Source organism: Zalophus californianus, chromosome 17, assembly GCF_009762305.2.
Source record: "Zalophus californianus isolate mZalCal1 chromosome 17, mZalCal1.pri.v2, whole genome shotgun sequence".
In the NCBI taxonomy this organism is placed as follows: Eukaryota; Metazoa; Chordata; class Mammalia; order Carnivora; family Otariidae; genus Zalophus; species Zalophus californianus.
Genome location: NC_045611.1, coordinates 43139902 through 43167173, shown reverse-complemented (window position 1 = coordinate 43167173; position 27272 = coordinate 43139902). Strand labels below are relative to the sequence as shown.

Here is a 27272-nt window from a genome sequence, read left to right as displayed (position 1 = left end):
GCCATTTCCAACCCTTTATTGGGGCTCTCTGTTGGCCCCAAATAAATATAATACATTAAACCCAGAGCTGAGGGAATCGTGCACCCCAGAGGCGCCCCCCCACAAGCCCAGGGGGGCAAAATAAGTTAGCGGGGGGCCTGCCAAAGGCCAGGCCAGCTCCCTGGCTGGGCAGGCGATGGCAGCTGGACTTGCACACGCTGGTCTAAAGTGCATCTCGGTTCTGTGGTCCCCATTTCTGCGTGGCCCCTGGCTGGGCCACTGGGAGGGGTGGGTGGAGGGGCTCCCGGCGCTCACACCGTGCCAGCAGTGGCCGCCAAGGCTCTGTGTCCATCTGTCCGTTAGGGGGGGTCAGCCACGTGGCTGGGGGTCCTCAGGAGAAGCTGTCATCGGGCCGTGGCTGGGAGTCGAAGGGAGGGTCTGAGACCGTGATGCCTTGATGCAGCTTCTCCAGCGAGAACTTCATCTGGGAGGAGAAGTGAGCAGGGTGGGAGGTGAGTGCTGGCACGGGTTCCTGCTGTTGAGGAACTGGGGAGGGTCCAGAGAGGCCACGTCCCCTGCCAAGGTCACCCCGGGACAACAGTGGAGCCGGACTGCACCCAGGTTAACTTCGAAGATGCTGCAGATGGAAGGGGCCCCTATGGCCTGGGTTCCGGTCACAGCCCCGCTACGTACTGGGTGCTCCTGGGCAAGCCCCCTAACTGTCCCAGGCCCCCCTCCCCAGCTGAAAGATCACAGGACGAGTTCAGGGTTCTGATGGCCGAACACCTGGCACTTTGCACAGCAGCTAGTCTTACTCCCTGCTGTGTGACCTTGGGCAAGTCTGAGCTTCTCAGACCTTAGCACCCCTATCTGTTAGATGGGGCACAAGAGCATCCCTCGCGCAGGCTTGGCCTTGAGGAGCAAATCAGCTGGTCATTTCAGCACACAGAGCAGCCCAGCTCCATCTGTGTCTGCGGTAAACGAATCTGTGGAGTCAACTCTGTGCCCTTGGCAATTTAAAGGAGGAAAAGAATCAGGATTTAACTGAGGACGGGGTGGCCGTGCCAGCCCTCTCCCTGAGTGATGGGACTGAGGCTCACTCCCCTGCACCCCGCCCTGCGCGGCCCTTCGCAGCATGAGCATCTCCCTGCCAGCGTGGTCTCAGGGTGCAACAAAGCCCCCGGAGGTGGACTCCACATCCTGGTCTCTAGCGACCACACACAATTTCACCGTCACCCAGCAACTCGGGCTCTGGTACCCTTGGGCACCCAGCCAATGTCAGCCACTCCTGCACTTCCCACCCCTCCTCCCCCCACCTCAGCACCACCCCCACACCTGGCCTTCGTGCTGACCCACCACCACAGTAACTGAGCACCTACTGCGTGCCAGCACTGGGCTCACGCTGATAACCGCAAACACACATCAGGTGTTTACTATGAGCGCGGCACCATTCCAACGTGAACTCATTTGATGTTCGCAACAGTCTTTGAGGTAGCAGCATGCACAGAGGAGGAAGCCCAGGCTAGCCGCAGTGCAGTGACTTGCACAAGGTCACACAGCAAAATTTGAACGTGGCCGTCTGAAGAGACGCTGCGATTGTACTACAGAGAGTGCTGGGGCAACCCCTTCTGGAGACGAGACCCTCGTATCCTCGGGAGGAAGTCTTTCCCACCCTCACGTGACCCCTTAGTGGGGGTGGGGATCAGGGACCAAGCCTCCCCGCCCCCAGCCACAGTGACTGGCTCGGATGGACAGGTGAGCCCAGCGGCCAGAGAGAATGAGCTCTTTCCTTTGCGCGTCAGCCTGGAGCTGCAGCTGCCACCTTGGTCCAGGGTGGGAGGGGAGGATGCCCCCAAACAAAGCCAACCCTGGCGGTGGGCAGAGTCGGGAGATGGCACGCGTGTGGCTGGATTCAGCCATGCCTGAAGTCCGACACTGTGGACATTCATCCTCGGCTGAGAGCCAATTCTTTCTTCTATCTTTCTGACAACCCTGGGAGCTGGGGACTATGAATGGCTCCCCCGTGAGGCCCAGGTGTATCTGCCACACGTTGGGATCCAAACACAGGGCCCCACAACCCCAAAGGCGCACCTCGTCTAGGAGCTCCACGGACGCCCGCAGGATCTGCCTCCACTTGTGCACCTCCACGCTGTGGAACTGCTTCTGCAGGGCAAGGATCTCTGCCCACTCCGCGGCCGTCTGCGGGAACTTGCTGCAGGGGGCGCAGGGCCTGAGTGCGGCGGCGGCCTCGCCCGACCTGCCCCAGTTCCCAACCCCCTCGGGCCGCCCACTCACCCCTTGGCCAGGGCCAGACTGTGCCAGGCCTCGAAGGTGTGGGCTGCCCTCTCCAAAGACCAGAGGCGGTAAAAGAGGAGGACATTGAGGGCGATGAGGACCATGAGGCTGAGGGCAGGGATCAGAGGTCAGCGTCCGGACACAGAGGCTCTCCTAGGTCAGCAGCACCCACGCAACCACACCTTGAAGGGGCACCACAATTACCCCCCTTTCCAGAGGAGAAAGCTGACCCAGAGAGGGTGACAGACACGCCTAGGGTCACACAGTCCGTGAGCGAAGTCAGGGTGGCGTCCTGGCCACGCCCCTAACTGCCACAGCAGGCTGCCTCGCTAGGAGAGCTGGGGGCTCAGGGCCCGGAGAAGGGGCTGCAGATGGGGGCTGAGGTGAGAGGGGACGGGGTGCAGGATGCAGGGCCCTACCTCACACAGATCCTGGGGAGGCAGCAACAGGAAGACAAAGAGGTGAGAGCCGCCCCCACCCCTCCTGGAGCACGCCACGCAGCCCCTCTCTGGACTGCCGGTGCTGGGAAACCGAGGCCCAGAGAGGCTGAGGGTGTGACCGAGCTGACTCTCACCTCCAGGGCCTGCTGGAAGCTCGGACCTCACTTCCACATCCTCGGGCTGTCCTGCCCCCCCTTCACCCCCACCCCCACCCCCGCCCAGGCCTCTGGGTACATGGGTCTCCCTGCCTCACCCTCCGGGGGTCTCAGCTCAGGAATCCTCTGCTTTCCTGGGAAGCCTTCCCCAGGCTCCCGCAGCTTCCCCGTCCCAGTCCTGTCCCCCAGCACCCTGGCCTGCTGTCTCAGACCTGTCCTCAGGTCTCTAGTCACTTCTGTGTCCCCAGCGTCCCCCAGCTTAGGGCTGGGCACAGAAAACAGGACTGAGATGTATGACGGTGCTTCTTTTCCAGATCTCTCCCGGTTCCCCTCATTTCACCTCCTCTGGGTGCCTGCTTCCCCAGAAACCCTCCCTGCCCCCCGGGGCGAGGTCAGGCCCCTCTGACCTCCCAGAGCCCCCAGGGCCTCCCTCTCCCAGCAGGACAGACTTCTCCACAACACACGGAGCAGGACGCCGTGTAAGGAGCTGTGCTGGGCACGTTCCAAACATTCTCTCCCCTCATCTCTGCTATGCTAGGAGGTGAGCCCACGCCCCGACTCCAGCAGACGCCCAGAGAGGCCAGGCACCTGCCCGAGGTCACACAGCCAGAATGCAGAGCCAGGCCTGTCTGACCCCACAGCCCGGGCCCCTTACTCACACCACGCTGATGAGAACCAGGGCGCCGGGGATGCCTGCCCCGGGGCCCTGGTCGGCAGACGGTTCCGAGAAGCGCGAGCTGAGGGAACCTGAAGGAGAGTGCCATGCAGTCAGACAGGGCCATCCCAGCACACCCACTGGGCCCCGCACCCCTGTGCTTCCGTCTGCCCCGCCTGGCCCGAGGGGACACACCTGAGGTGTGCATGCCAGCCCGCGTGCAGGGGTCCGGGTCCGGGTGCTGGGGCCCGTCGCCGTGACCCCTCCAGCTCAGGGGCCGCTTGCGCCTCCGCAGGCCTGACAGCAGTCCGCGGGCATCCTTCCCGCCTTCCTCCAGGGACAGCTTCTCCGCTTTGGCAAGTTCCCGCTCTGTGGACACAGGAGAGGCCTCTGCGTGGCTGCACCTGGCCAGGCCACGACCCTGTCCCCGGCCTGGCCGACCTCTCCCCTACCGAGGTGGTGGAAGTAATCTTCAATGCCGCTCCAGGAGTTCTTCTCGATGAGTGACTTCACAAGGCTCCAGGGCTGTTTCCGGTAGCGGATCTCAGAAGACACCCTGGGGTTGGGGGGAGGGGAGGTAGGGGTGGGGGGGGCAGGGTCTCACTCCAACCATTCCAAGGGGGTGCTTCCCCCAATTCAGAGAGGGCCCCTTGTCACCCACAGACCAAACAGACACACCTTGGCAAGTCTCCCAGACTTAGCAACACCCCACCACCACCAGCAGCAGCTGAGCCCACAAACTGGCCCGGACTCTTCCACCTTGCTGCTGTGCCCCAGCTCCACACAGGGTCCCAGAGACAGCTCAACCCACCCCAAACTGAGCTCCTGATCTTCCCCCAAACCGATCCCTCGCCACCTTCCCCATCCCAGTCAATGGCAGCTCCGGCCGGTTGGCACAGGCCAAACTCCTCGGGATGTTCTGGCACCTCTCCCCAAGGGCGGGGCCTCTGTCAGGTGAGGGGCCGGGTCGCTGCTCACCGGAGACGGGCCTTGTTGCGGGCAAGACCCAGGATGCAGTAGCGGTGGGCCGTGTAGAAGTAGTCCTGGTAGGGGATGCCCTGGGTCAGCACCTCTGAGTCCACCACACAGCCGCCCGCCTGGGGGCCGCGCCGGAACAGGGTCTGCAGAGACCAGGGAGGAGGGAGGAGTCAGGGCCAGCCCACCCGGCCAGGCCACCTGCCCAGCCGGCCCCTCTGCCTGGCCCACCTGTGTCTCCACCACGGAGGCGCTCTTGGGGCCCAGCGGGTTGCTGATGGGAATGGTGTACGTCAGCACTCGGCGCTGGTGGCACTTGTCGCCACTCCAGGGACTCAAGGTCACATCTGGGGGAGGGAGGGAGGGCAGAATGAGGCCATTCTCCAGTCTTCTGCCCACAGGCTGTGGGAACTAGCCTTCTGGGATAGTTCCAGTTCTCTGCAGACTCACCCCCAAACCCACCCTGGCCCCATGCCCCATCCTGGTGTCAGCCCCACCTTCCTGCTGGACCCCTAAAATTTGAGATGTTGGCAATACTCCGAGCTGGGCCCTCTCTCTTCCCTATACTTGTCACCCATCCTGGGGCCATCTCGTCCGCTCCTGCAGCCTCAGTTTCCCTCTCTGTACCAGTCCTGGCTTCTCCCCTGAGCCGCAGACCTAGGGTCCTGTGACCTCCTGAGCACCTTCCCTTGGAAGTTCCCACCAGGTCCCACATTGGCCTCGGCATCCCCCTAAACCTCCCCGCCTCCTCTCGGGATCCCAGCGCAGGGGTAGCCCCACCATCCTCCAGACTCCCCCGGAGCCGTGGGCCCTGCCCTGGATGTTCCCCCCACCCCGTTGTGTTCACTTGACCTCCTAAGCATCCCTCCTGGTTCAGCTCATCCCTGCCTGCCCAGGGTCCCACTCCGGCCCCCCTGAGTTTCTGGCCTCAGTCTCCACCTCTGAGGTCCAGGGGGTAGCTTCTTAAAGCCAAGCCTGTCCCTGCCCCTAACCTGCCTAGAACACTCGGCTCTCCAGAGCCTCCGGACAGAATCTGAGTCCCTCAGTCCGATGTGCCCACCCCCCTAGGACATTAGCGTAGTATCAGAGGACTGTGGGCCCCCAACTCAAGGCACAGTCTCACTCATTCTGCAGGGGATTCTATGTGGCTCATTTTCATCAACACAGAAAAAAGAAACAGAGGAAGACAACCATCTGACTAGCCCCTCCCCTGCTTGAATCCCTTCCACAACCTCCTGAGCCATTCAGCTGGTCCCACGGTGAACCCTTCCATGTCCCCTGGCGTTGCGGCTTCAACTCGCCACACCTGGCCACAGAGGCCCGGCCTCAAGGGATTCTCCTAGTGTCTGCCCCTGGCCTCAGGGCCTTTGCAGGTACCCCGCTGGCCTCCCGGGTTTCTCCTCCATCTCCTCCCCTTTCTCCGGAAGAATTCCTCCTTCAGGTCTTGGTTCCAATGTCACATCCTTCCAGCAGCTTCTCCTGAGACCCCTCAGGTCACAGATACCCCTCTGACACTCACAGTCCCGGCACATCTGTGACTTATTTGTGTGTCTATTTACTGTCGTTCTCACTAGATTCTCGACCTCATCTGTCCTGGCCTCTGCACAGATCTGACAGAGCGGCCACCAAATGTGCGATCATGAACTTGTGTTTATTAAATGCTTACTATATACCACTGCTCTTGGCACGTGTCCAGTAACAACTCAGACAGTTCTCAGCAGACCTGGATATGGCAGGGACTATTATCACACCCCCAACATACAGAGGAAGAAACTGAGGCAGAGAGGCTCGCAACCCTGCCCGAGGCCACTCAGTTAGTTAAGAGGCAGAGCCGGTCCGGTCTGGTCTCGAGGAGGACGGGCTTCTTGCTCGCCCACCGCCCAACCTGCCACATCTGCTCTGCAGGGCCCGCCTGCCTCCTGCTTCAGCCTCCCTTTCCCCTCCCCTGCATCCACGGGAGCTCGGCCCCCTAACCTGTGAACTTGCACTGCTGCAGGAAGCCCTGCAGGAAGGGCGAGTCTGAGAAGAGCATCTGCTGCAGCCGCTCGGCACCCACGTGGAAGACAGAGTTGATGAGGAGCCGGCCGGAGAGGTCGGGGAGCAGGGCGGCCAGGTCAGCTGGGTGACAGAGAAGGACAGTGGAGGCTGCCTTGCTCCCTCCTCAGAGCAGCCCCTCGCTTCCCCTCCGGTGACCGCTCCTCTCCACTCCCAGGCCTTGCACAGTGGAGGGGCAGCCCCATCCTCCCGGGCCCGGGTGGAACCTGACCAGAGCACTGCTTGGCCCCTTTCTGCCGCAGAGGTGGCTTTAGGGTGGGCATGTCTGCCGGGGCTCAGCCAGCCAGAGCCACCGTGATCAGTTCACGGAGCAGCACCCGGAGGCCCAGCCGGCTGCCCTCACCACGAGGGCAGGGGTGGGCCTGTGCTCCCGGGCTCAAACGCCTGAGTCTCGGCCACAGTGATTGGTTTGGGGGTGGGCCTGGGCTCCAAGGTGGACCCATCAGAGCCAATCCTAGAGCTTCTGGTGCCTCCCATGGGAAAATCATGCTTTCTCTCAGCTAGGCTTGTCTGGGGCGGGGCTGGGGCGCTCTGTACCCGCCCCCCAGAATGGAGGCTACCTGAGAAGGAAGCTGGCACAGAGAAAATGGAAAGAGCGATAACAAGAGCCAGCATGAACTGGCCCGAGCACTTTACAAATATTAACTCACTTTAATTCTCTTAACATCGACCCTATGAAGTGGGTATGATTATTGCTCACCCCATTTTTCAGATGAGGAAAATGAGGCTCGAGGAGTTAAATAATTTGCCCCAAGTTACACAGCTCGGAGCCAGTGCGGCCAGCATTTGGACCCTGGCAATCTGGCTGCAGAGTTTTTGCTCTTACCATCTGCTCTGCTGCCATCAAGGCAGAGCTAAAGACAGATTTCTAACAACACCATCTGAATGTGTGCACCCCCCCCCAATTTCTTAGTCCCGTGAGCCAGCCAATCCCTTGCTGATGCCAGTCTGAGTAAGGGCTGTCACATGTAACCGAAGCGGACGCCTCGGGCCACCTGCCTCACCTTCCTCCCCCGTGGACGAAGAGGAGTTACTCGTGTCTGTCAACAGCTCCTCACTGCGCAGCAGATCCAAGGGGCCCAGGGAGGTGGGCCCCTCAGGGGGGGTCGGCTCAGTGCTCGGGGGTTCAGCCACCGGGGTCACTGTCTGGCTGGAGGAGGCCTCTGGCTGGCTGTCCGTCTGCTCCTCCTTGTCCTCCTCTGCCTGCAGAGAAAGGCTTAGTCCAGCTCGGTCTCACCTCCATTCCAGCCTGAGGGGCCCCCGTGTGCCCACCCTGGCCATAAGGATTTGAGACTGTAGGAAAAAAGATGCTGGGGGGCTGTGTGTGCACCTAAAGCTTCCAGCCACGTCACAAGGGGCCCTGGGGCTGCCCAGATGAGGGCCTCTCTCAGCCCCTACCGGGCCTGTCCTGGGTGCCTGGGCCATAAGCCTTTTCATGCCTCTCCTGCCCATCTGTCTATGCTTCCATGCCTGGTCTGTCCATCTTTGTCAGCCCATCGTTCCTTCCTTCCTTCCATCCATCCACCCAAGTCTTGCTTCTTCCGTCTCTCAGTCTCTCCCTGTCTCCTGCCCTTTTGCCTCTCTCTCATTCCCTGTTCTCTTGGCCCATCTCCTCAGCTCCATCCCATCCCTCTACCCATCCCCTCCCTTGCCCCTCCATCCACCTCTTCTCTGGCCCTGTCCGTCCCTTCCCCTTCCCCCCCACAACCTCTCAGTCTGTCCCTCTCCCTGACACCACTCCCCACCGTCCTCTGTCTCTTTCTATCAGCACCCTCCTTCTTCCCACATCCTCTGCTCACCCCATGATCTGCATCGCTGCTGGCACGGGAAAGGTTGGGGGTGATGCGGCCACGGCGCGAGCCCACCGGGCTCGGCTCCTGGCTGTTGTCGGCTGCCCCCGAGGGGGTGATGTCACTCAGGGCAATCACGTCTCCCACTTCCTTGGGGCTCCTATGGGGAAAAGGAGGGTGTGGAATGGCTGTATCTTTGAACCCCACACACCCTCCTGGTCTCCCAGACTGTATGCCCACCTCAGTCCACCCGGGACTCCAGGAGCTCTGCACAAAGCCCCTACCGTCTCCCCCCACCCCGGGAACCAGCCGCCAACCTCTGACTCACCCCAGACCGTTGAGCTGCAAGGGGCAGACATAGTCCTCATCCTCACTGGTGAGACCCAGCTCTGAGCCGTAGCACTGATGTACCAAGTGCCAGAGCTCCCGGGGGCTCAGCGTCTGGGCAGGGAGGGCATGGGGTTGGCCTCCACTTCACGGGGCCCAGAGCCCTTCCGGTCCCTGTCCCCGCTAGCCTGAGGGCTCAGCATTCCCGAGGTGTCCACAAGGGGGCAGCAGCGTCTCTGGTGCCCGGCCTCCCCCGGTCCAGCTCCACGCCCGCCCCACCCGGCAGGGGTCAGGGTGCTTCACACTTGCCCCTCAGGTCCTCATAAGACTCCCACATCCACAGGTTAGCGTTCCCAGATTTACAGAGGAGAAGATGAAGCCCGGGGAGCGGAAGTCATGCGCCTGAGGCCCCACAAGTGACCCGGGGCACCTCAGGGATTCAAACCCAGCCGGACTCCAGAGCCGAGGCTCCCACCCGCCACGCCGTCCTGCCCCCATTTTCCTGAGCGCTCCTGGCCACAGCGGCTGGAGGCCCATGGTGAAGAGCAGTGATAACCACAGGAGCTGGGCAGCCAACCACCGGGTTGTTACGGGGTGCCAGGCCTGGTGGGCAAACTCACTGAATCTTCCAGAACACTTCTGTAAAGCGCTAACATCGTCTTTTTAGGGCAATGACACTGAGGCACAGAGGTGCTCAAGTGGTCCATCCTCACCCTCCCTGGAGTCTCTGACGCCTCGCTGTCCCTCTCTCAGATTCCTGCGCCGGCACCGTCACCCCCATCACCCCTGAGGAGGGGCAAGGCTGGAGCTGCCCCCGAGGGCACAGGAGTACAGCACAACTGGACAAGCGGGTTTGGGCTGCTGAGGTGCCGCAGGCCCCCCCCCGTCACAGACACGGACCATGCCCCCCCCCTCGACAGCTAGCCACCCTCCCCCACTGGCAGCAGAAACCCAATTTGTTCGGGGCGAAAATCTTCCCCAGCCCTAGGGATAAATTATAACTGGTTTACACCAAGTTTTCCATCCATCCTTTGCAACTGGGGTGGCGGGGGGGGGGGGGTCCTGTTAGCTGGTTCTAGCTAGACATGCAAAGAGGAATTGGTTTAAAGGGGGCTTTCCCTCCCTGATAAAGGAAAGTACCCTTTCTACCCACCCATTTTCTTCTTCACATTTGGGACACTATGTGACCGAGGGCATGATGCCTATGGCTGAAGCAGCCATCTTGCAACCACGAGGTAACAAGCATGTGGACAAAACATCAACGTGCAGAAGGCGGACAGTGTGGAAGAATAAACAAGAGCTGGGGTCCTTATGACATCGGTGGGGGATGGGAGCCCTCAAACCCACCCTGGGCTGCCTGCCTCCAGACCTCTAGTTAGAGGAGCATCAGCATGATACAGAACCTAACTGCCACGGGTCAGAACCCCAGCTCTGCCACATAAAATCCCTCGTGACCATGGGTAAGGCTATCCCTCCACGCTTCACTGGTGAAACAGCTGCCTCCCAGGGTGGTTGTGAAGATAAAGTGAATTAATGCATGCAATGCACAGAGCAGTGCCTGGTACCCAGGAGCACCCCAAATATTAGCTACTATTATTACTCAGGAAGTAATTCAGTATCTGTTTGCTTAGAGCACGTGTGGTTGAGTTTTCCGTGACTTGCAGCCGCTGTATCCTACATAAACTCATGCAACCACAGCGAACACGGCCGGGGAGCCTGGAGGACAGCCCATCGGAATAGGCCAAGTCTAAAAGCCCTTACTCAACACCTCTGGGGCAAGACCTAAGTCAAGATTAAGAAGTTTGGGGACCTGAGAAAGATAATGCAGTGCCTATCCTGTATGTAGTAATACGGTACCAATAGTGATGACGGTATTGTATTTAGTATCCAGTGCACTATATACCAAAGGTTCTCCAAGTGTGGTCCAAGGATTTCTGGGGGTCCCCCCCCCCCTTTCAGGAGGTCCATAACATCAAAATCATTTCTGTAAGTGTGGTTAAGTGTTACTAGTAGTATAAGATGCTACTTTCCTTTTTCGCTTTTATTCTCACACTGGTATACGGTGGAATTTTCCAGAGGCTATGTGACACGTGGTGCTGTCTTTTTCTGGGGGCTCATGCAGTGTGTGCTCGGGTATTGTTGTGGTAAAGAATTCCCCAGTTTCAGCTTCTTATACAGCAGATATTGATAGATATAACCCACTTAAACAAAAGCTCTCTGGAGTTTATAATTATTTTAAACCGTAGAAAGGGTTCTGGAAGCTATAGAGTTTGAGAATCACTGGCATATTCACTATTGGAAAGATACTATAACTTAATGTTGAATCACAAGCATATCTAAGAGGTACCCCAGTCAAACACGTTAATATTTTTTGTCCTGAAACATAAGAACGGTCACACGGAGATAAACGTAGGCCTGTGCCATCCAAGAAGCACGTGCCGCCATTGAAGTTTAGATGAATCAAAATGAAATGAAATGAAAAATGCAGATCTTCAGCGACGCTATCCACTTTTCAAGAGTTCAACAGACCCATGTGGCCGGTGGCTGCCATATTTTGACAGCACGGATGGAGAATCCTTTCATCGTAATGGCAAGTTCTATTAGAGAGTGCTGACATACACTAGAAATAACCATGTCAGCTCAGGGTCAGATTTTGCTACTGCACACACAAAGATACCTTCTCATTTTCGGAGCATTTTGGATTTGTGGCGGTGAAGAAAGGGCCATGGCTACATGCATACATGTCCGTGGGGGCAGGGCCAGGCACCGGAGCCCGCGGTAGCCCCTGCTGGGGTCTACACAGGAAGCTGCAGGCAGGGCAGGCCTGCACCCATGGAGAAGAGCTAAGGGGTCCTCCAGTTTCCCAAGTTCTGGCTCTCCTGGCTCTATGATTCCCCCCCAGGCCCCCAACCATTCTCACCCAGACCCACCTTTTCAAGCAGCGCATTCTGCCAGAGGCGGAAGATGAGAAGGAAGCAGCGGTCCCGGGCCCCAAAGGAGGTGAAGAAATGCTGCAGGAGAGAGAAGGGTGTGAGGGCGTGGGGGACAGACATGGCCAGAGGGACGGGAAGCCCTGTCGCCACCCACACTTTGTGCCGGGATCTCCATCCTGATCCATTCGTCCCGTCATTCACTCCACAGAATGTTTATCCTGTGCCCAGCCTGGCACCGGATGACGCTGGAGTCCCCGTGACGAGGAGACGGCCCCTTGCCCTGCCCCCAGAGCTCACAGTGCTGAGCAGGAGACAGGCACAGCCCAGAGTGGGTGGGCTGTGAGGGAGGAAGCCCAGGGCGCTCTCCCAGTCTCCTTTGGCCAGGAGGGATGGTCACCTAATCCACATTTGGCCAATAAAACACAAAGGAAAGTCTGCTGGGAGGTCTCCCCACCATTCCCTTCTCCCTTCCTGTCTGAGTCACTGGTGTCAGGCAGCCATCTTGAGACCACGAGGCAACAATCATCAGGCTAGAATGGAGCGTCAGGGAAGGCTTCCAAGGAGAGGGGACATCTGAGTTGACAGATATGTGGGAGGGAAGAATTCTACTATTACTATTACCCCGAGCAGCTGTGTGAGGGGGCAGACCACAGGGACTAAGATGAGGGGCTGGTGGGGGGGGGGGGGGTCCAGGTCAGACATGACAGGAGCCTAGGGCAGGCCAGTAGGGGTGGCGGGGGGAAAAAAGCGGCAGGATCTGAGAGTTCAGGGTACAGAATAAACAGGGCTTGGGACGGGAGGGGCTGGCTGAGACCAGTGACCACAGGCCCCCCCCCCCCCCCCGCCCAGCCCCCAGCAGGTCCTCCAGCTCACCTTCTCGCTCTCAGTACAGATCTGGATGGCATTGGGGATCAGCTTGGCTGTTTTTTCCTTCTTCAGACATGTCACTTCCTTCAACTGGATGGAAATCTGAAGACGAGAGGCCGGTCAGAAGAGGCCCAGGCCTGGCCCGCCCCAGCCCCTCCTCGTTTTGTCCCCGAGTCGGCTCACTGTGGTTTCCCAGCGGAAGATGTTGCTGTAGAAGCAGATCCAGTTCTCGGAGAGGTAGAGGCGGCCCTGGAGGAGGATCTCGCGCTGCAAGGCACAGGAGTAATCTGAGGTGGCCGAGGGGAGAGACGGCAGACACCCGAGTCACACACGCTGTGCCGGCCAGCGCAGGCGGGACAGGCGGGTGAGCAGAGCGGGGGGGCTCAGGGCCCGGCCCGGGGACGGAGTCTGCGCGGCAGGACTCACCCACGATGAGGCGTTCGGCCTCAGGGAGTTTGCTGAACAGTTTCCGGAAGTCCTCGTTTCGCTGTTTGTACGTGGGGCTCAGCATCTGGGTGAGTTGGGGAGGTAAGAACCCAGCTGGGGTTCACACCCCTATACTTCTGCCCCACAAAGTGCCCAGAAGTCCCCGCCCCACCCCGGTCTTCCCCGACCCTTCACACAAGACTAACCATCATGAGAGCAGTCATTTACTGATTTCCACTGTGCCAGGTACCCACCAGCATCACTGACTCTTAGCGAGTGCTCCCTTCAGCCTTGTAAGGTTGGGACTGTCTCCAGACACAGGCCCGGAGAAGTCAAGCAACTCACCCGAGGACACACAGGAAGTAAGCCGCAGCACAGGATGTGACCCTAGGTCCACCAACCCCAGCACCCCATTCCTTGACTGCTGCAGCCTGGGGCTCCTGGCCCGGCACCTGTCCCCCTCCCTCTCTCCCCTCCAGGTGGCCCCCCCAACACTTACACTGTACCAGCTCTGCATCTTCTGCAAGAGAAAGGAGCAGAGTCAGAATGAGCCCCAAAAGTCCCTGCCCTTCCCCCTATCTCCCCACCCCACTGGGCTTGCCCCGACCTTGCTATTGCGGATGAAGTTCCGGCCGCCCAGGCTCTGGGTGCTGGGTGTCCCAGGCACCCCCCCCTTCTCTGAGGAGCTGTCTGACCCCTTCTCCACCATGGTGCCTGGTTCAGGCTCAGGGTGGGGTCGGCTAGAGGGCAAGAGCTGCAGCCGCTTCCGGAGAGATGGGGAGCTGCTTGGTGTGCTCCGGCCGGAGTGGGGGGTGGTGCTGGGGGAGAAGAAAAAGAGGGGTATTGGGGGCGGGGAACAGGCGAGGTGTGGGGGCAGGCCTATTTTAGGAGGCCCACACATCAGCCCATTGATCCCCACCCACCCATTCGACCACTTCCAGCAGCGTGACGGCGTGGGCCATTCATTCCCTAACTCTCTGCACCTCAGTGACTTCGTCTATGACCCATGAGTGATAAATACATGTCCTCGTCTGCTTGTTTGGTCCACTTCAATGGATCAATATATTAGTAGCGCCTGGCATAGAGTGAGCTCTCAAGAATACCTGCTATTTTTAAAACTAATTTATTCATAAATAAATTATGAATTTATCCCTCCCCACTCAATTGCTTGAGCTAAAAACCTAAGCCTGTGCTTAATATTTTCTTGTTCACTCTCCATGTCTAATCTGTTAGCACATCCTACCTGCTCTACCTCCAAAATCTATTTCCATTACTTCTATTATACTCATCTTCCCTGCTCCGGCGCCCTGGCCCAGCCTCCATCCTTGCCCGCCTGGACATCACAGCAGGGTTCCCTGGGTTCCCTGTCCCCATCCCCGCCCCCTGCTGTCAGCTCCCCCACACCAGAGGGAGCCTGTGAACCCGACTCGCGTCAGGGCCCTTCTGGCTTAGAGCCTCTCCTGGCTGCATTGCACTCCAGGTAAAGGCCAAGTCCTCACCTTGTCACCCCAGGCCCCGGTGTGGCTCACACCCTCCACTTCAGCCATCTTGCCCGTTGCATTCCCATATCAGGGCCTCTGCACTTCTGTTCCCTCTGCCTGGAACGGCCTTCCACAGCCCAGCCTAACAGGCTCTGTCTTATTGGGCTCGAATGCTCCTCTTCCCCTGGGGACCCAGCCCCCGAGGCCTACCTCACACCACCTCAACTCAGCCGGATGGCCTAGTCATTTTGCCTGCTGTTGCCTCTGGCTGTGAATTAATAAGGTCTTAGTCACCACTGTGTCCCTGGCACCCAAAACTGTACCCAGCACGGAGTGAACTCTCAAGAAACATCGGCGACTGCAGGAATGCTCTGCGCGCTGGCTGGAGTGGGAGCCACAGAGGGACGCTTGCTGGTGCTGTACCAAGACTCTGGCAAGCTCTCCGTAGGAGTACTTATTCCTCGGGCAACCCTGGACATGGGACGGTAGCACCATCCCTGCTTTCCAGAGCAGGAAGCCGGGACTCGAAGCAGCCAACCACTTGTCCCAGGACGCACAGCTGCTTGAAGCCAGGGACTGATTCTACCTCGGGGGCCTCCATCTCCTGGGGGGTGGTCCCTGGACCACCCGGGGTTGCTCAGACTTCCCTCTCTTGCCTCCAAGCTTCAGCACATGCCATTCCCTCACTGCGGACTGCCCTGGGCTCCCATCTTGTCGCTAACCACTCTGCCGCCACTCTGCCTCTGCATCCCCCATCCCAGCCCTGACTACTTCCCGGCAGCCACTTGCCCGACGACAGCCCCATTTCTCCCCTGCAAGTCTGTGAGCTCCCCGACGGCAAGGTCCTGGTCACTGCTCTGTCCCCAGTACAGCTCAGGACAGGACCCAGGGTGGGCATTGGTGTCACACTCATGCAATGAGTTTATGGGATAAAATAAATAAGTAAATGAAATAGGTGGTGATCTGAGCCACTACCAAGCCCCCCCGGACAGCTGCAGCTGCCTTCTCCCAGGTCTCCCTGATACCCATCCCCCACTCTGCTTCCCACCTGTGGCCAGCGCCGGGGGGGTGGGCTATGAATGCCTGAGTCGGGTTGGGGACCCCCCCCGGGGGCCCGCTGCACCCGACTCCAGCTAAATGGGCCTCTGGACCCTCTCATCAACCCCTTGCTCACCCTTCCCCAGCTCCTACCTTGCCTGTTCCCTCTGCCCAGATGCCCTTCCTCCCAGATTTCGGGAGGGCTCCCTCACCTCCTTCCTGTCTCTGCTCAGGGGATGCTTCCCCAAGTCGGCTTCCTCACACCTCTATCTAAACCACACTCCCCACCTCTCCATCCCGCTCCCTCTTCATCTTTTTCCACAGCACGTCCTGCACTTGACCTGCTGTCTTGTCTCTCTCTGCGCTCCGCAGGCGAAGGGGCTTTGTTTCCAGCTGCATCCCCACGGTCTAGAACGAGGCTGGCGCACGGAGCATTTGCTCTTGGCCACGGAATGAACGAGCGCCCCTCTCCCACCCCTCTCAGAACCGGGATCCAAGGAGGTGTGAGACTTGCCCCACCCTCAGCGACCCCCAGCCACGCACTCCCCTAGTGCCTTGGGGCAAGTGTCTGCACCTGTGCCTCATTTTCTTCTTGACCATGACTGGAATAACAGCGTCCGCCTCATAGGGTTGTCGGGGCGGCGGGGGGGGGGGGGGGGGGGGGAGAAAGTGAGGTAATAGACAGTTGACCCTTGAACAGCACGGGTTTGAACTGTGTGGGTCCACTTATATGGGAACTTTATTCAATAAATACAGTCTTGTAAAGGTATTTGCTTTATGATTTTCTTAATACCATCTTTTCTAGATTACTCTATCGTAACAGTACAGTATATAATACAGATAGTATACCAAAAAATGTGTTCATCGACTGCTTATGTTATCAATAAAGCTTCTGGTCAACAGCAAACGATTAGGAGCTAAGTTTGGAGGGAGTCAAGAAGTACACACCAATTTTCAACTGCACGGCAGGTCAGCACCCCTCACCCCACGTCGTTCAATGTCAAGTGCACATAAAGCCCAGCACGTGGTAGGCACTTTGGTTTGATCAATAGGTTCTGTCGGACTAAAACGGAGGGCAAGGCCCTGCCACTGCCCCAGCGCACCTGTGCTCAAGAGACAAACGCTGATGCCGACGGGTACCAACCAACACCTCGGCCTGGGGCGCAGAGCCGAAACTGACCCCCAAGCTCCATCCTTCACTCGCTAAGTATGCATCAAGCACGTGCCCTGTGCCAGGCGCTGGAGACGTGGAAGTGAGCAAAACAGATACCATCCCAGCCTGCGGGGACCTGACATTCCAGTTGGGGATTTGTTTGGATGAGCAACAAGAACACGTGGCAGACGGAGACGCTGAGCTCAGGCGCAGCCACACCAGGCGGCCTGGGGCTTGTGCCACCCACGGCAGACCTCCTGAATCTGGAACGGGGGGGTGGGGCCCGCGACGCGGAAGCATGTTCAAATCTGAGGACCACGGACACAAAGGAGGGCTAAGTGGGTGGGTGGGTGGGGTGCAGGTCACACTTGAGCGGAGCCCGAGGACGAAGAGCAGCTCGGCCAAAGAGCAGGGGAACACCGTTTTTAGGGACAGGACGGAGCCTGGCAGGTCTGAGGAGTGAGGTGGGCAGTGGAGCAGGAGGGGGAGGACAGACGGGCACAGCCCCCCCCCCCCCAGGCCCCTCTGGCCCAGGTCAGGAGTTTGGGCTTCCCCCTGAGGGCACTGGTGAGCTACGGAAGGGTTCTGAAGGAGGGGGTGACCGCTTCCCTCCCCTGCCTCATCTCACCTCTAGCCTGAAATGCAGGCCCCTTCTCTACCTGTCCTACCAACCGACGGCCGCAGGCCTACAGAAGAGCGCCCAAGGACAGGCCTGACAACAAACAGAGTGGGCAGGGCCTATGCCCCCAGATATTGCTCTTTCGCAGGACGAAGAGGAAGTGCTCGAGAGCAGGCACAGCCCTGAGGCTGCCCAACCAGGCAGGCTGCGGCAGAGGGAAGGGAGGAGCCCACTGGGGCCGGAGGACCGTTATGGGGGGGCAGGACTCGGGAGAAAACAGGGCTTTGCCACTGCAGACACCTCTCTTCGGACTTCCTGGGCCTACAAAGGCCTGGAGCTCCCTCTGGTCAAAGTGGGGCAGATGCACACACAGGTGCACATAAAAGGGAAACGCGGGTGGGTCACATGCAGCCCGTATAGGCTAACGGTACTTTCCCACCGTTGCAAGAAGCCGCCCCACCGCACCGCCCCACAGCACAACTCTCACAGGGGTGACACCCTTGCACCCAGAGCCTCAGGGTTCTAGCTACAGCCACAAAGTCCCAGAAGTTACACACACACACACACACACACACACACACGCGCGCGCGCGCACGCCTGTCTATGATGCACGCGGGCAGCTGCAGAGGGTCACAGAAACCACAGAAAGCTCCAGATAAATGACACTCACACAGACGGCCACGAGAAAGTCTCCGAGAAGAGGTGAAAGCAAATCACATTCTACAGGGAGAGCCAGACAAGTAAAGGAGCCGTCACAGACAACTCAGCCAACGCAGGCACCGTGTAGGTGAATTTAAGCCAGAGGGTCAGCTCGGCTCTCCTGGTGTTCACCGCCCGGTGGGAAGACCCAGCGAAGGGCTGCTCTAACACGGCAGGGGACGGAGGCATCAGCGGTGGTTGCTGCCAGAGAACCCGGCCACTCACACAGCCATGAAGGACCCAGGGGGGTCCACACAGTGGCCAGCTATGGAAATGAGGCGTGGGACATGGTTTATAAACTCTAACAGGAGTGCAGTGTCTGTCATTACTGCTCCAAACAGGGTACACCCAAGGTCTCAGGAAAGAGGGTCCCGGGCCCACTAAGAGCCATAAGGGACCTCTGTTTGTGCTCTCTCACACACAAAGCCCCCAGGCTCTCCACTGCACACACACGGAAGCCCAGGCACGTACAGAACTGTCACATACGGATTACGGCTACACACAGGAACTTTCACGCAAAGATGTAATCAGAAGTAAGTTACAGGCACAACCCCAGGGGGTTGCAGCCATATACCCCCGGCCCCGGACACACCATGTCACATAGGGACACACACAGGTCACTTACATTTGCACCAAGAGCTAATGTGCTCAGAGGTAAATGTAGGCACAGACAGACTCAGGGTGATGGCTGCAAATGCTTCGTACACACACCACCAAGTCACAACTGGACACAGAGGCAACTCACAGTGACACCTGGAGCTACAGATGGAATCGGAGGCAAATTCTACAGCCACACACACAGCCAGAGAGGTTCTCAGCTGTCTGCACACTAGGAGACCTAGACACATGTACACACACTCCAAAGTCACAACCAGACACGCACGGGTCTGACGGGATGCGATAATATATTACACACAAATACAACCACAGAAGGTCACAGCCACACGCAGAGCCCCCCCCCCCCACACACACACACAACTAGAGTCACAGTCAGACATACTCGGGGAATTTACAGTAACACATGGAGCCACAGATGGAGTCTGACATAAATTACACACACAGCCAGAGAGGATGCACAGTAGGAATACAGACACGCATACACACACTTCCAAGACACCTACAATTCATACTCGAAAACACAGCGGGCCCAGACAAGGAGAAGGTCAATTCCGGGCCCAGGACCCGGAATTTCAGGGACGAGGCCGGCCGGCCTCGTCCTCCCTCCCGGCCAGGAAGCCCCCACCAGCAGCCCCAGCGCCGGGGCTCGCCACAGACAGAGGCGGTGGGAGGGGGCCCAGGCCAAGAGGGGCTGCTCCCGGGCCTGCCCCCCGAGCTCCGTGGCCTGTGCGCGGGCCAGCCGGGGCTTGTGTCCGCCCCGCATCCACCCCAGGCCCAAAGCCCGGGGTCAGCCCCGTGCCCACCCCTCGCCTCCCGGACCGCGGCCAGCTAGGCCGGAGCCCTCCCTGCAGGCCCGGCTCCCCGCGGACGAGCCCGGGACTCCCACCGAAGCTCCGCCACCCCGGCGCGTCTCGTCCTGGCGGTGACGAGCTGGGTTCTCCGCCCCCCGCCCCCCACCCCCCACCGTCGGCGCCCAGGCCCCAGTGCAGCGCCGGCCCCCCTCCCCGCCCCCACCCGGTGCCGCCCCCCGCCCCTCCGCCTCGGCTCCGGTCGCGCCACCCCCCGAGCCGAGCGCGCGCGGAGCACCGGGTCGGCCGGCCCCGTCCTCCCGCCCGCTCGCCCGCCCGCCGCGCCCCCGCCCCGGTCCTTACTCGAACATGGATGCGGCGCGGCGGGCGGGCCCGGCCGCAGGGCAGGGCCGGCCGAGCGGGGCTGGGCTGAGCTGGGCGTCCCTGCGGGGCACCTGCCTCGCCTTCCAGGGCCGCCGCCCCTACCCGACCGCGCCGCCCGCCGCCCGCACAAAGGCCGGAGCCCGGGAGCCGCGGGAGCCGCCGCAGCGTCAGCTCACCCTTCCCGCCCCCGCCCCGTAGCGTCAGAGCGCCGCCCCCGCCCGCGCGGGAAGGGGGGCGGCGCGGCGCAGCGGGAGGGCCCGCGGACCCGGGCGGGGGGGAGGGGGAGGGGCGCCGACCGGCACGGCGGCGGGCGGGTGGGGGGCGGCCCGGAGCCGCCGCGAGCGAGAGTTAAGAGACGCAGGCACGGGGGGCGCAGGGGGAGGGCGAGCGAGCCGGGCGACCGAGAGGGGCGGCTGGGACGCCGAAGCTACGGAAACAGGAGAGAGGAAAAGAGAGACAGACACTGAGAATCGAAGGAGGCAGAGAAGTGAACACAGAAGGAAGGACAGAAAGACAAACAGACTCGATTCAAACGAAACACCGCCATGGCAGCTGCCTTTGGCACCGGCCACGACCCTCTCCCCTGGTACCCGGAAGGGGTCTTCAGCTCCCCTTCTGCCCCCTGGCCGGGAGGGAACCTGAGAGGTGGGACGGAGCTGGAGGGGTTGGGGTGGGCGGTGGGATGGAGATTTCTGGGAAGCGGAGGGGTGGGGGCTGCGAGCACAGGGGAACCGCGGCTGGCGGGAAGGGGTGCGGCCCGGAGGCCGCCTCCGTCTTCCCGTGCGTTTCCACACCTCCCAGTGTTGGCCCAGGAGGTCCTCGGGGTCTGGGGACCCCTCTCCGCCCCAGTCCCGGTTAGCCAGACCAAGTTAGAATCCAGCTTCCCTAGCTCTTAGCTGTGCTGTGACCTTGGGCAAGTCAGCCCCGTCCTGGAGATGTCACCAACTCTGTGGTAAGGGGCTTTCCCACGGGACAGCACGGGGCCGGGGGGGGGGGCTGCGGAGAGCGGGGGGACAGCAGCCCTTTTACAGGTGGGGAAGCCCAGCCTCAAAGACGGGCAGTCACTTGGCCCAGGTCACGCCGGGGGTAGGCTGCAGAGCTGGACACAGCCCTGCTCTGACAGGGGCTGCCTGCATGAAAACACGGAAATGGGAGTCCCGCCTCACAGCTATTGGCCGGAGGCACCCCAGCACAGGGACTTGCTCCCCACCCCTCCCTATGACATGCTGTTCCTACGTCTTGAAAAAGTTCCATTCCCATCCGTCTCCTCACCTTTGCAGCACCCCCTCCCCCATAAGCCCCACTCTACTTCTCCATTTTGGTGGCGGGCAGGCCCAAAACTTCATCTTTCCTGGCCCCTCTCTTTCCCTCACAGCCACATCCAATTTCTCAGCCATCCCTGTCCACTTCACCCCATAAAATCTCTCCAGAATTTAAACTCTTGGCTTCCTCTGCCCCTGTCCTGGACCCCACAGCAACCACTTGGCTGCTCCTATCTGGCCTCCTATAGTCTGCTCCCCACCTGCAGCCAGAGAGAACCTACGAACCCCTGAGTTAGGTCAGGGCCCTCCTGGCTCAGAGCCCTCCTTTGGCTCCACCTCATTCCAGATAAAAGCAAAGTCCTCACCTACTCGGTGCCCAAGGCCCGAGTGTGGCCCTTGTCACCATTCTGACTTTGCCTCCTCCTTCTTCCCCTTTTTTCATTCCCTCGGACCACCCAGCTTCCCTGCTGTTCCTCTAACTCACCAGATACATTCCTGCCCCAGGGCCTTTGCACTTGCTGGTTCCCTCTGCATAGAAGTTCTCCCAGGTCTTAAAGAGGCCCTCCTTCCACCATCTCCCTCTGTCTCACTGTTCTCTTTCTCTGTACAGATGACCCTTGAACAACATGGGCTTGAACTGTGTGGGTCCATTTATAGATGGGTTTTTTACAGTACAGTACTGTACGTGTATTTTGCCTTCCTTATGATTTTCTTAGAAACATTTCTTTTCTTTAGCTTATTTTATTGTAAGAACACAGTATATAATACAGATAACATACAAAATATGTGTTATTGATTGTTTCTATTCTAGGTAAGCTTTCTGGCCAACAGTAGGCTATTAGTAGCTAAGTTTTGGGGGAGTCAAAAGTTCCACTTGGATTTTTGACTGCATGGTGGGTCAGTGCCTCCTGACCCCCACGCCGCTCAAGGGTCAACTGTATCTCTCTTTGCCTGTTTCTTCTTTTGAAATACTTCTAAAATTTTATTTAGGGAATATTTATTTCAAAGAGGAAAAAATAAAATGGCCATCCCCACGGTCCATATCCAATAGATGTGGACATTTTGCCAATTTCGTTTCAGATCTTTTTTTCTTTTTTAAAAAGAAATAAACTTTTACAGGCACAGCCAAAGGCCCAACTCCCCATCCCTCCTTTCTCTGCTCCTGCACCCAAGGGACCCACCGCCCTGAAGCTGGTGTGTGCTCCTTCTGTGTACCTTCCCATCCTTTTTTTTATATCAGGATGGATCCACCAACAATATACCCTATTGTTCAATGCCTCTTAAAAGATACACAACTAGGCTCCTACTGTATCATTTTGCAACTTGCTTTCTCCATCATCGCTGTTTCTGAGACTTCTCCCTGCTGATACACAGAGCTCTATTTCATAAACCTTAACTCTTATCTAGCATCCATTATTAGAAGAAACCACAGTGGCTACTTCTGTTCAGTGCTGGTATAGTTCTTTCTTCTTTCCCCAGGCAGCCTTGAACCTTCGGTTCCCATCTCCTTGTGCCAGAGGTGGTGTTTCTTGGCAGAAGTTTTGTTTACACTTCTTTTCTCTCTTTCTTTCTCCACCCCCCCCCACCACGAGTTGTAGCAAGACATACCTTTTACACTGGTTTTCAATGCAAGAAATATACATAATATATAGAAATATATGGAAGGTCACAAAATTTGCAAGAAACCACACTTACTACCTCATACACTGTATTTTCGATTCTATCCTATTTCTGTTTGGAAAAAGCGCTGATCGCAACACACTACCTTGGTTTCATGGCCCTTAAATGGTCATGAGCCACAGTTTTAAAAACACTGGGTGTGCCAAAGGGGGTATCCTCCTCTCCTCTTAGCAGGCAGTGCTCAGCGGAGAGTGGAGAGCTCGGAGGCACTTGTCCCAGCACATGCTCCCAGTTGCCTCTTTCTGTTTATGTGCCTCTTTCACAACCTCCAGTCAGGTCCCATGTGGGGCTAAGGTCACACTCCAGCTGACCTTCAGCTCCCGCACAGGGACAGTGTCAGCCCCCCTCGAGCATGAATCCCTAGAGAGAGAGAGAGAGAGAGCACCTCTTTGGTGTCCCAACACCCGGCTGACCTGTCCTGGGATAGACTCTCCAGGTCTGGGGTCCTCGGCAGCTGCAGGCGCAGGGGGGTCGGGGTGCAAGGGGGTGATTCTCCATCACTGGATGGTGTGATGTAAATGGAGGGCACCTCCAGGAGCCTCCAGGGCTCAGGGGCTGGGCCCTCTGCCCCGCCACCCTGTGGCTGCTGGCTCCGCCACTCAGCTCGGGGCACTGATGCATCCTGGGCACCACCCTCGGCCAGTGGGGGCCAAGGCAGCTGGGGCAGGAGCTCGGCCATGGGAGGGGGGGCTCCGACTGCCCGGTTGGGGGCCTTGGATAATGGCGCAGTCTCTGAGGGAGAAAAAAGAGAGGTGAAGGGGGGAGCCCCTGTTCAAGCCTGCCTCTCGCCACTCCCCCACTGTTCGCCTAAGTGGACAGCCGAGCTGAGGGTCAGAGAGGTCTGGGTGGGATTCCCACCTCTGTCAGGGTCCTCTCTTCGTGACCCTGAGCCTCAGTTTCCTCTTCTGGAAACTGGAAATCCTGATGCCCACATCCTCTGGTGGCTGGGTGGTGTCAGAGAGCTCTGATATGTGGGGTCCATGCCCCTGGCTTGGGGTTTATTTTGTCTGAGCATTCACCAAGGCCAAGGCCTGGGTTTTCTATACACCGGCGACCCTAAGCTCCCTTCCACACAGACGCGAGGCCAGGAGGGAGCCAGAGACCCCGACCAGAGGCCTCAGGGCCTAGGAAATGGTGAGGAGACAGAATCGGGATTTCCCTTCCCTGTTTGCTCGGCACTTGCCCCTCCCAGAGCAAACAAAGGGAGGGTGGCCGGCCGGGAGGAAGCCAGGCCAGTTCTTGCACTGTGGCTGTGATATGACAGGCCACCTGGGTCTGGGGACATCAAACTGGTGTCTGTCTGTCCACACAGCAGAACACAGAAAGGGCTGCTTGATGCCCGCCTGCCCAGGGCATAGGGAAGGAGGACCCAGGGGACCCAGAGAGGGTTTCCCGTGGCTTGCGGAAGAGACCCGGACCCTTACAGGCCAGGCCCAGGCCCCAGGGCCCTTCCCAGGCACCCCCACATCCATACCTTCCAGTTTTCTCCTCCTTCTGTCCCTACAGGGCCGGACTTCCAGGGCAAGGACCAGGGACCAGGCCCTCCCCTCCCCCCAGGAGTTCCGGCCAGACCAAAGAGTCACAACCTTGTGGCCAGAATTGTATGTCCGGCCGGAGTAGTGTTCCCCTCCGACCAGCTGTTCCTGGGAGAAGAGATGGAGTGGGGGTGGGGCGCCCACACCCAGCGGAGGCTGAAGTCAGCCGTCCTGCCTTTCCCTCTCGACCACCCTAGGCCTCCGCTGGTGCATCTCTCCGGTTGGTCGGCAGCCGGCCACGATGTAGCTTCTGTCCGTCCTCACGAATCCCCCAGAACCGCTCCCCCAAGCCCAGGGGTCACCCCCAAGGGACCAAATCTGGGCTGTTTTCCAGCCCTCTTCTTCCCGCCCTGCTCTTAGAAGCTACAACCCAGGAGACCCGTTGTCCTTCTGGGAGGTTCTCTCCGCCTCCAGGATGCCCCAGTTTCTGGCTCCCCTCCTACCTCACTGGCAGCACCAGCTCACCTTTTTATGCACAACCCTCTCTGTTCCCTGGTCTGTAGAAACTGGTATTCTTCATGGCTTAGGACTGGGCACCATTCTCTTCCTTTCCCATTTTTATTACATGATAATCGATACATACTAAAAAGTGTCTGCATCATAGACTTGAGTTATAAAGCCTAACAATAAAGTGAGCCCATAGCCCCCCCCACCCAGTTTGAGAACCAGCACATCCCTCGTGAGTACCCCTGTGACTACCTTGGGCCCCTCCCCTGCCCCACCCCACTTCCCTTCCAGAATTCTCCATCACCCCTCACTTGACAGTCCTCATTCCCTCACATTTTTAACCGTTTTTTCAAATCCCATTGGTATGCATCCCTAAACAATACATTTTTTAGTTTTACTTGCTCTTGAGCTTTATGCAGCGGAACCACGCTGTGTGTCATCTGCGACTTGCTCTCCTCGCTCAACACGATTTCTCAGATTCAGCCACCCAGTATGGACAGCAGGCTGTTTCTGGCTTTCGGCTCTGATGACTAAAGCTGCCGGGTGCGTTTTTTGGGGGGGACTCCCCAGTTAGCCAGCGTCCCACTGTTGGCCCGGCCCCCCTATGCCTCCCCTGGGCGTGTGTGTCTCTGGGCGCTCGGGTCGGTTCTGCGGATCTTCCATCCAGCCCTGGGTCTGAGATGTTGCCTTCATGACTTGAGCGTTAAAGGAAGTCTTGATGTGTGGTGAGCAAGGCTTCCCGTCTCATTCCTCTTGGACCAGAGTCAGCTTGTCAAGTTCCAAAGGGGGGAAAAAAAATCAACAATGGGAACTTGATTGTTACACTATAACCAACAATTGGGGGGTATCTTTGCAACACTGAGTTTTCTGACATGTCCACATGGGGTCACTCTCCAATATTTAGGGAGGTTTTAATGTCACTCTGGGTGTTGAGGAATTTTTCTTAATTGGGGCAAAATACACATAAAAGTTACCATCAGAACCATTTCTGGGTGTGAAGTTCAGTGGTGTCAAGTAAACTCAGAGTTGTGTGTAGGCATCACCACCATGAGTTACATACTTTCGAGAAATAATTCTTCTTGGAAAGTTCTTTCTTACCTTTTTTACCAGTTTTACTGAGAAGTAACTGACGTACATCACTGTGTAATTTAAGATGTACAACATGATGGTCTGACATATCTGTTGTGAAATGATCACCACACTAGGTTCGGCTAATGTTCTTCTTCTCATGGAGAGACAGTAAAAAGAAAAGAGGGGTGCCTGGGTGGCTCAGTTGGTTGAGCGTCTGGCTTTGGCTCAGGTCATGATCTCAGGGTCCCAGGATCGAGTCCCACATCGAGCCCCTCATGCAGCCCTGCATCAGGCTCCATGCTTTGCGCTCAGAGGGGAGTCTCCTTCGCCCCCACTCCGTCCCCTTGCTCACACTCTCTCTCTTGTTGTCTCTCAAATAAATAAATTAAACCTTAAAAAAAAGAAGAAGAAGAAAAGAAAGGAAAATAATTTTCTCCTTGTGGTGAGAACTCTTAGGATCTACTCTCTTAACAACTTTCCTGTCTATCACAAAGCGTATTTACTATGGTTGTCACGTTGTTCCTTGCATCTCTAGCGCATAGTTATCTGATAACTGGAATTTTATAACTTTGGACCCCTTCCTTCAATTCTCCCTTCCCTCACCTTCATATCTTCTGCTAGATTTTTTCCCTTGGTACTTCATGTTTACAAAAGATCTTTTTGTGACAGAGAATACACACAGGAAAGGGCATAAAATATAAATGTATGGCTTAAGGGGCGCCTGGTGGCTCAGTCGGGTAAGCGTCCGACTGTTGATTTCGACTCAGGTCATGATCTCAGGGTCGTGGGATGGAGCCCTGCATCGGGCTCTGCACTGAGCAGGGAGTCTGCTGGAGATTCTCTCTCTACCCCCTTCCTCCACCTCCCCGCCAGCTTTCGTGCACACGTGCACGTGCTCTCTAAAACATAAAATTAAAAATAAAATATAAATGCATGGCTTAATATATAATTATAAAGGAAAAACCCACAGACCTACCATCCAGGCCAAGAAAAAGCATGTTGCCAGCACCCCCAGAAGCCACAAATGCCTTCTCACTCAAACCCCTTCTCCCCACAAATAAAATCTGACCTCTCTGAAAATCCCTTCCTTGGCTTTTCTTTAGTTTTACCACTTAGGCACATATTCCCTGAAGCCCTAGTTTAGTTTTGACTATTTCTGAGCTTTATACAAGTAGAATAACACACTTTGAAGTCTTTTATGTTTGGCTTTTTTTCATTTAACATTATGTTTGTGAGTCATTCACCTTATCGTGTACAGCTGAAATTGGTTCATTTTTAATATCATATAGTATTGATATGGTGCTGATAAAATAAATTGTGGTTAAATACCACCACTTATCAATTATGTTGATGGATATTTGAGGGCTTCTCAGTTTGGGCTATTAAAAATTGCATTGCTCTCTGTTGGACATCAAGCATCCATCCATCCAACCCTGGGTGTTTCGGAGCTTCCTTGGTCTACTGGTCTATCCCTCTGCAAAATCCACACTACCTTAATTATATATACTTAATTATCCTAATTATATTTATGGCTTTATAATTAGTCTTGATGTATCTGGGATGGAAAGTCCTCCCATCTTGCTCTTCTTTAAGAGTCTCT

General features: G+C 57.7%; 1 protein-coding gene across 5 annotated transcripts; it reads right to left on the bottom strand.

Annotated features, from left to right (window-relative positions):
• On the bottom strand, positions 1–23313 carry GRAMD1A (GRAM domain containing 1A). 5 transcript variants are annotated; one of them, XM_027617698.2, is made up of 21 exons: positions 19657–19860; positions 14397–14646; positions 13505–13715; positions 13397–13417; positions 12898–12982; positions 12655–12758; positions 12478–12573; positions 11602–11682; positions 8673–8785; positions 8354–8504; positions 7559–7757; positions 6474–6617; positions 4731–4846; positions 4503–4645; positions 3977–4080; positions 3720–3893; positions 3529–3616; positions 2694–2705; positions 2275–2382; positions 2071–2191; positions 1–463 (listed from the first exon to the last, which is right to left on the bottom strand). In XM_027617698.2, exons 3-21 carry the CDS (start codon positions 13604–13606, stop codon positions 371–373), a joined length of 2055 nt encoding a protein of 684 aa, XP_027473499.2. In that variant the 5' UTR covers positions 13607–13715; positions 14397–14646; positions 19657–19860; the 3' UTR covers positions 1–370. The 5 variants fall into 5 exon arrangements, with proteins under 5 accessions (XP_027473499.2, XP_027473497.2, XP_027473501.2 ...); XM_027617696.2 differs by lacking the exon at positions 14397–14646; XM_027617700.2 differs by lacking the exons at positions 2694–2705; positions 14397–14646; positions 19657–19860 and adding an exon at positions 23033–23313.
• Between the last annotated feature and the right edge of the window lie 3959 nt (positions 23314–27272).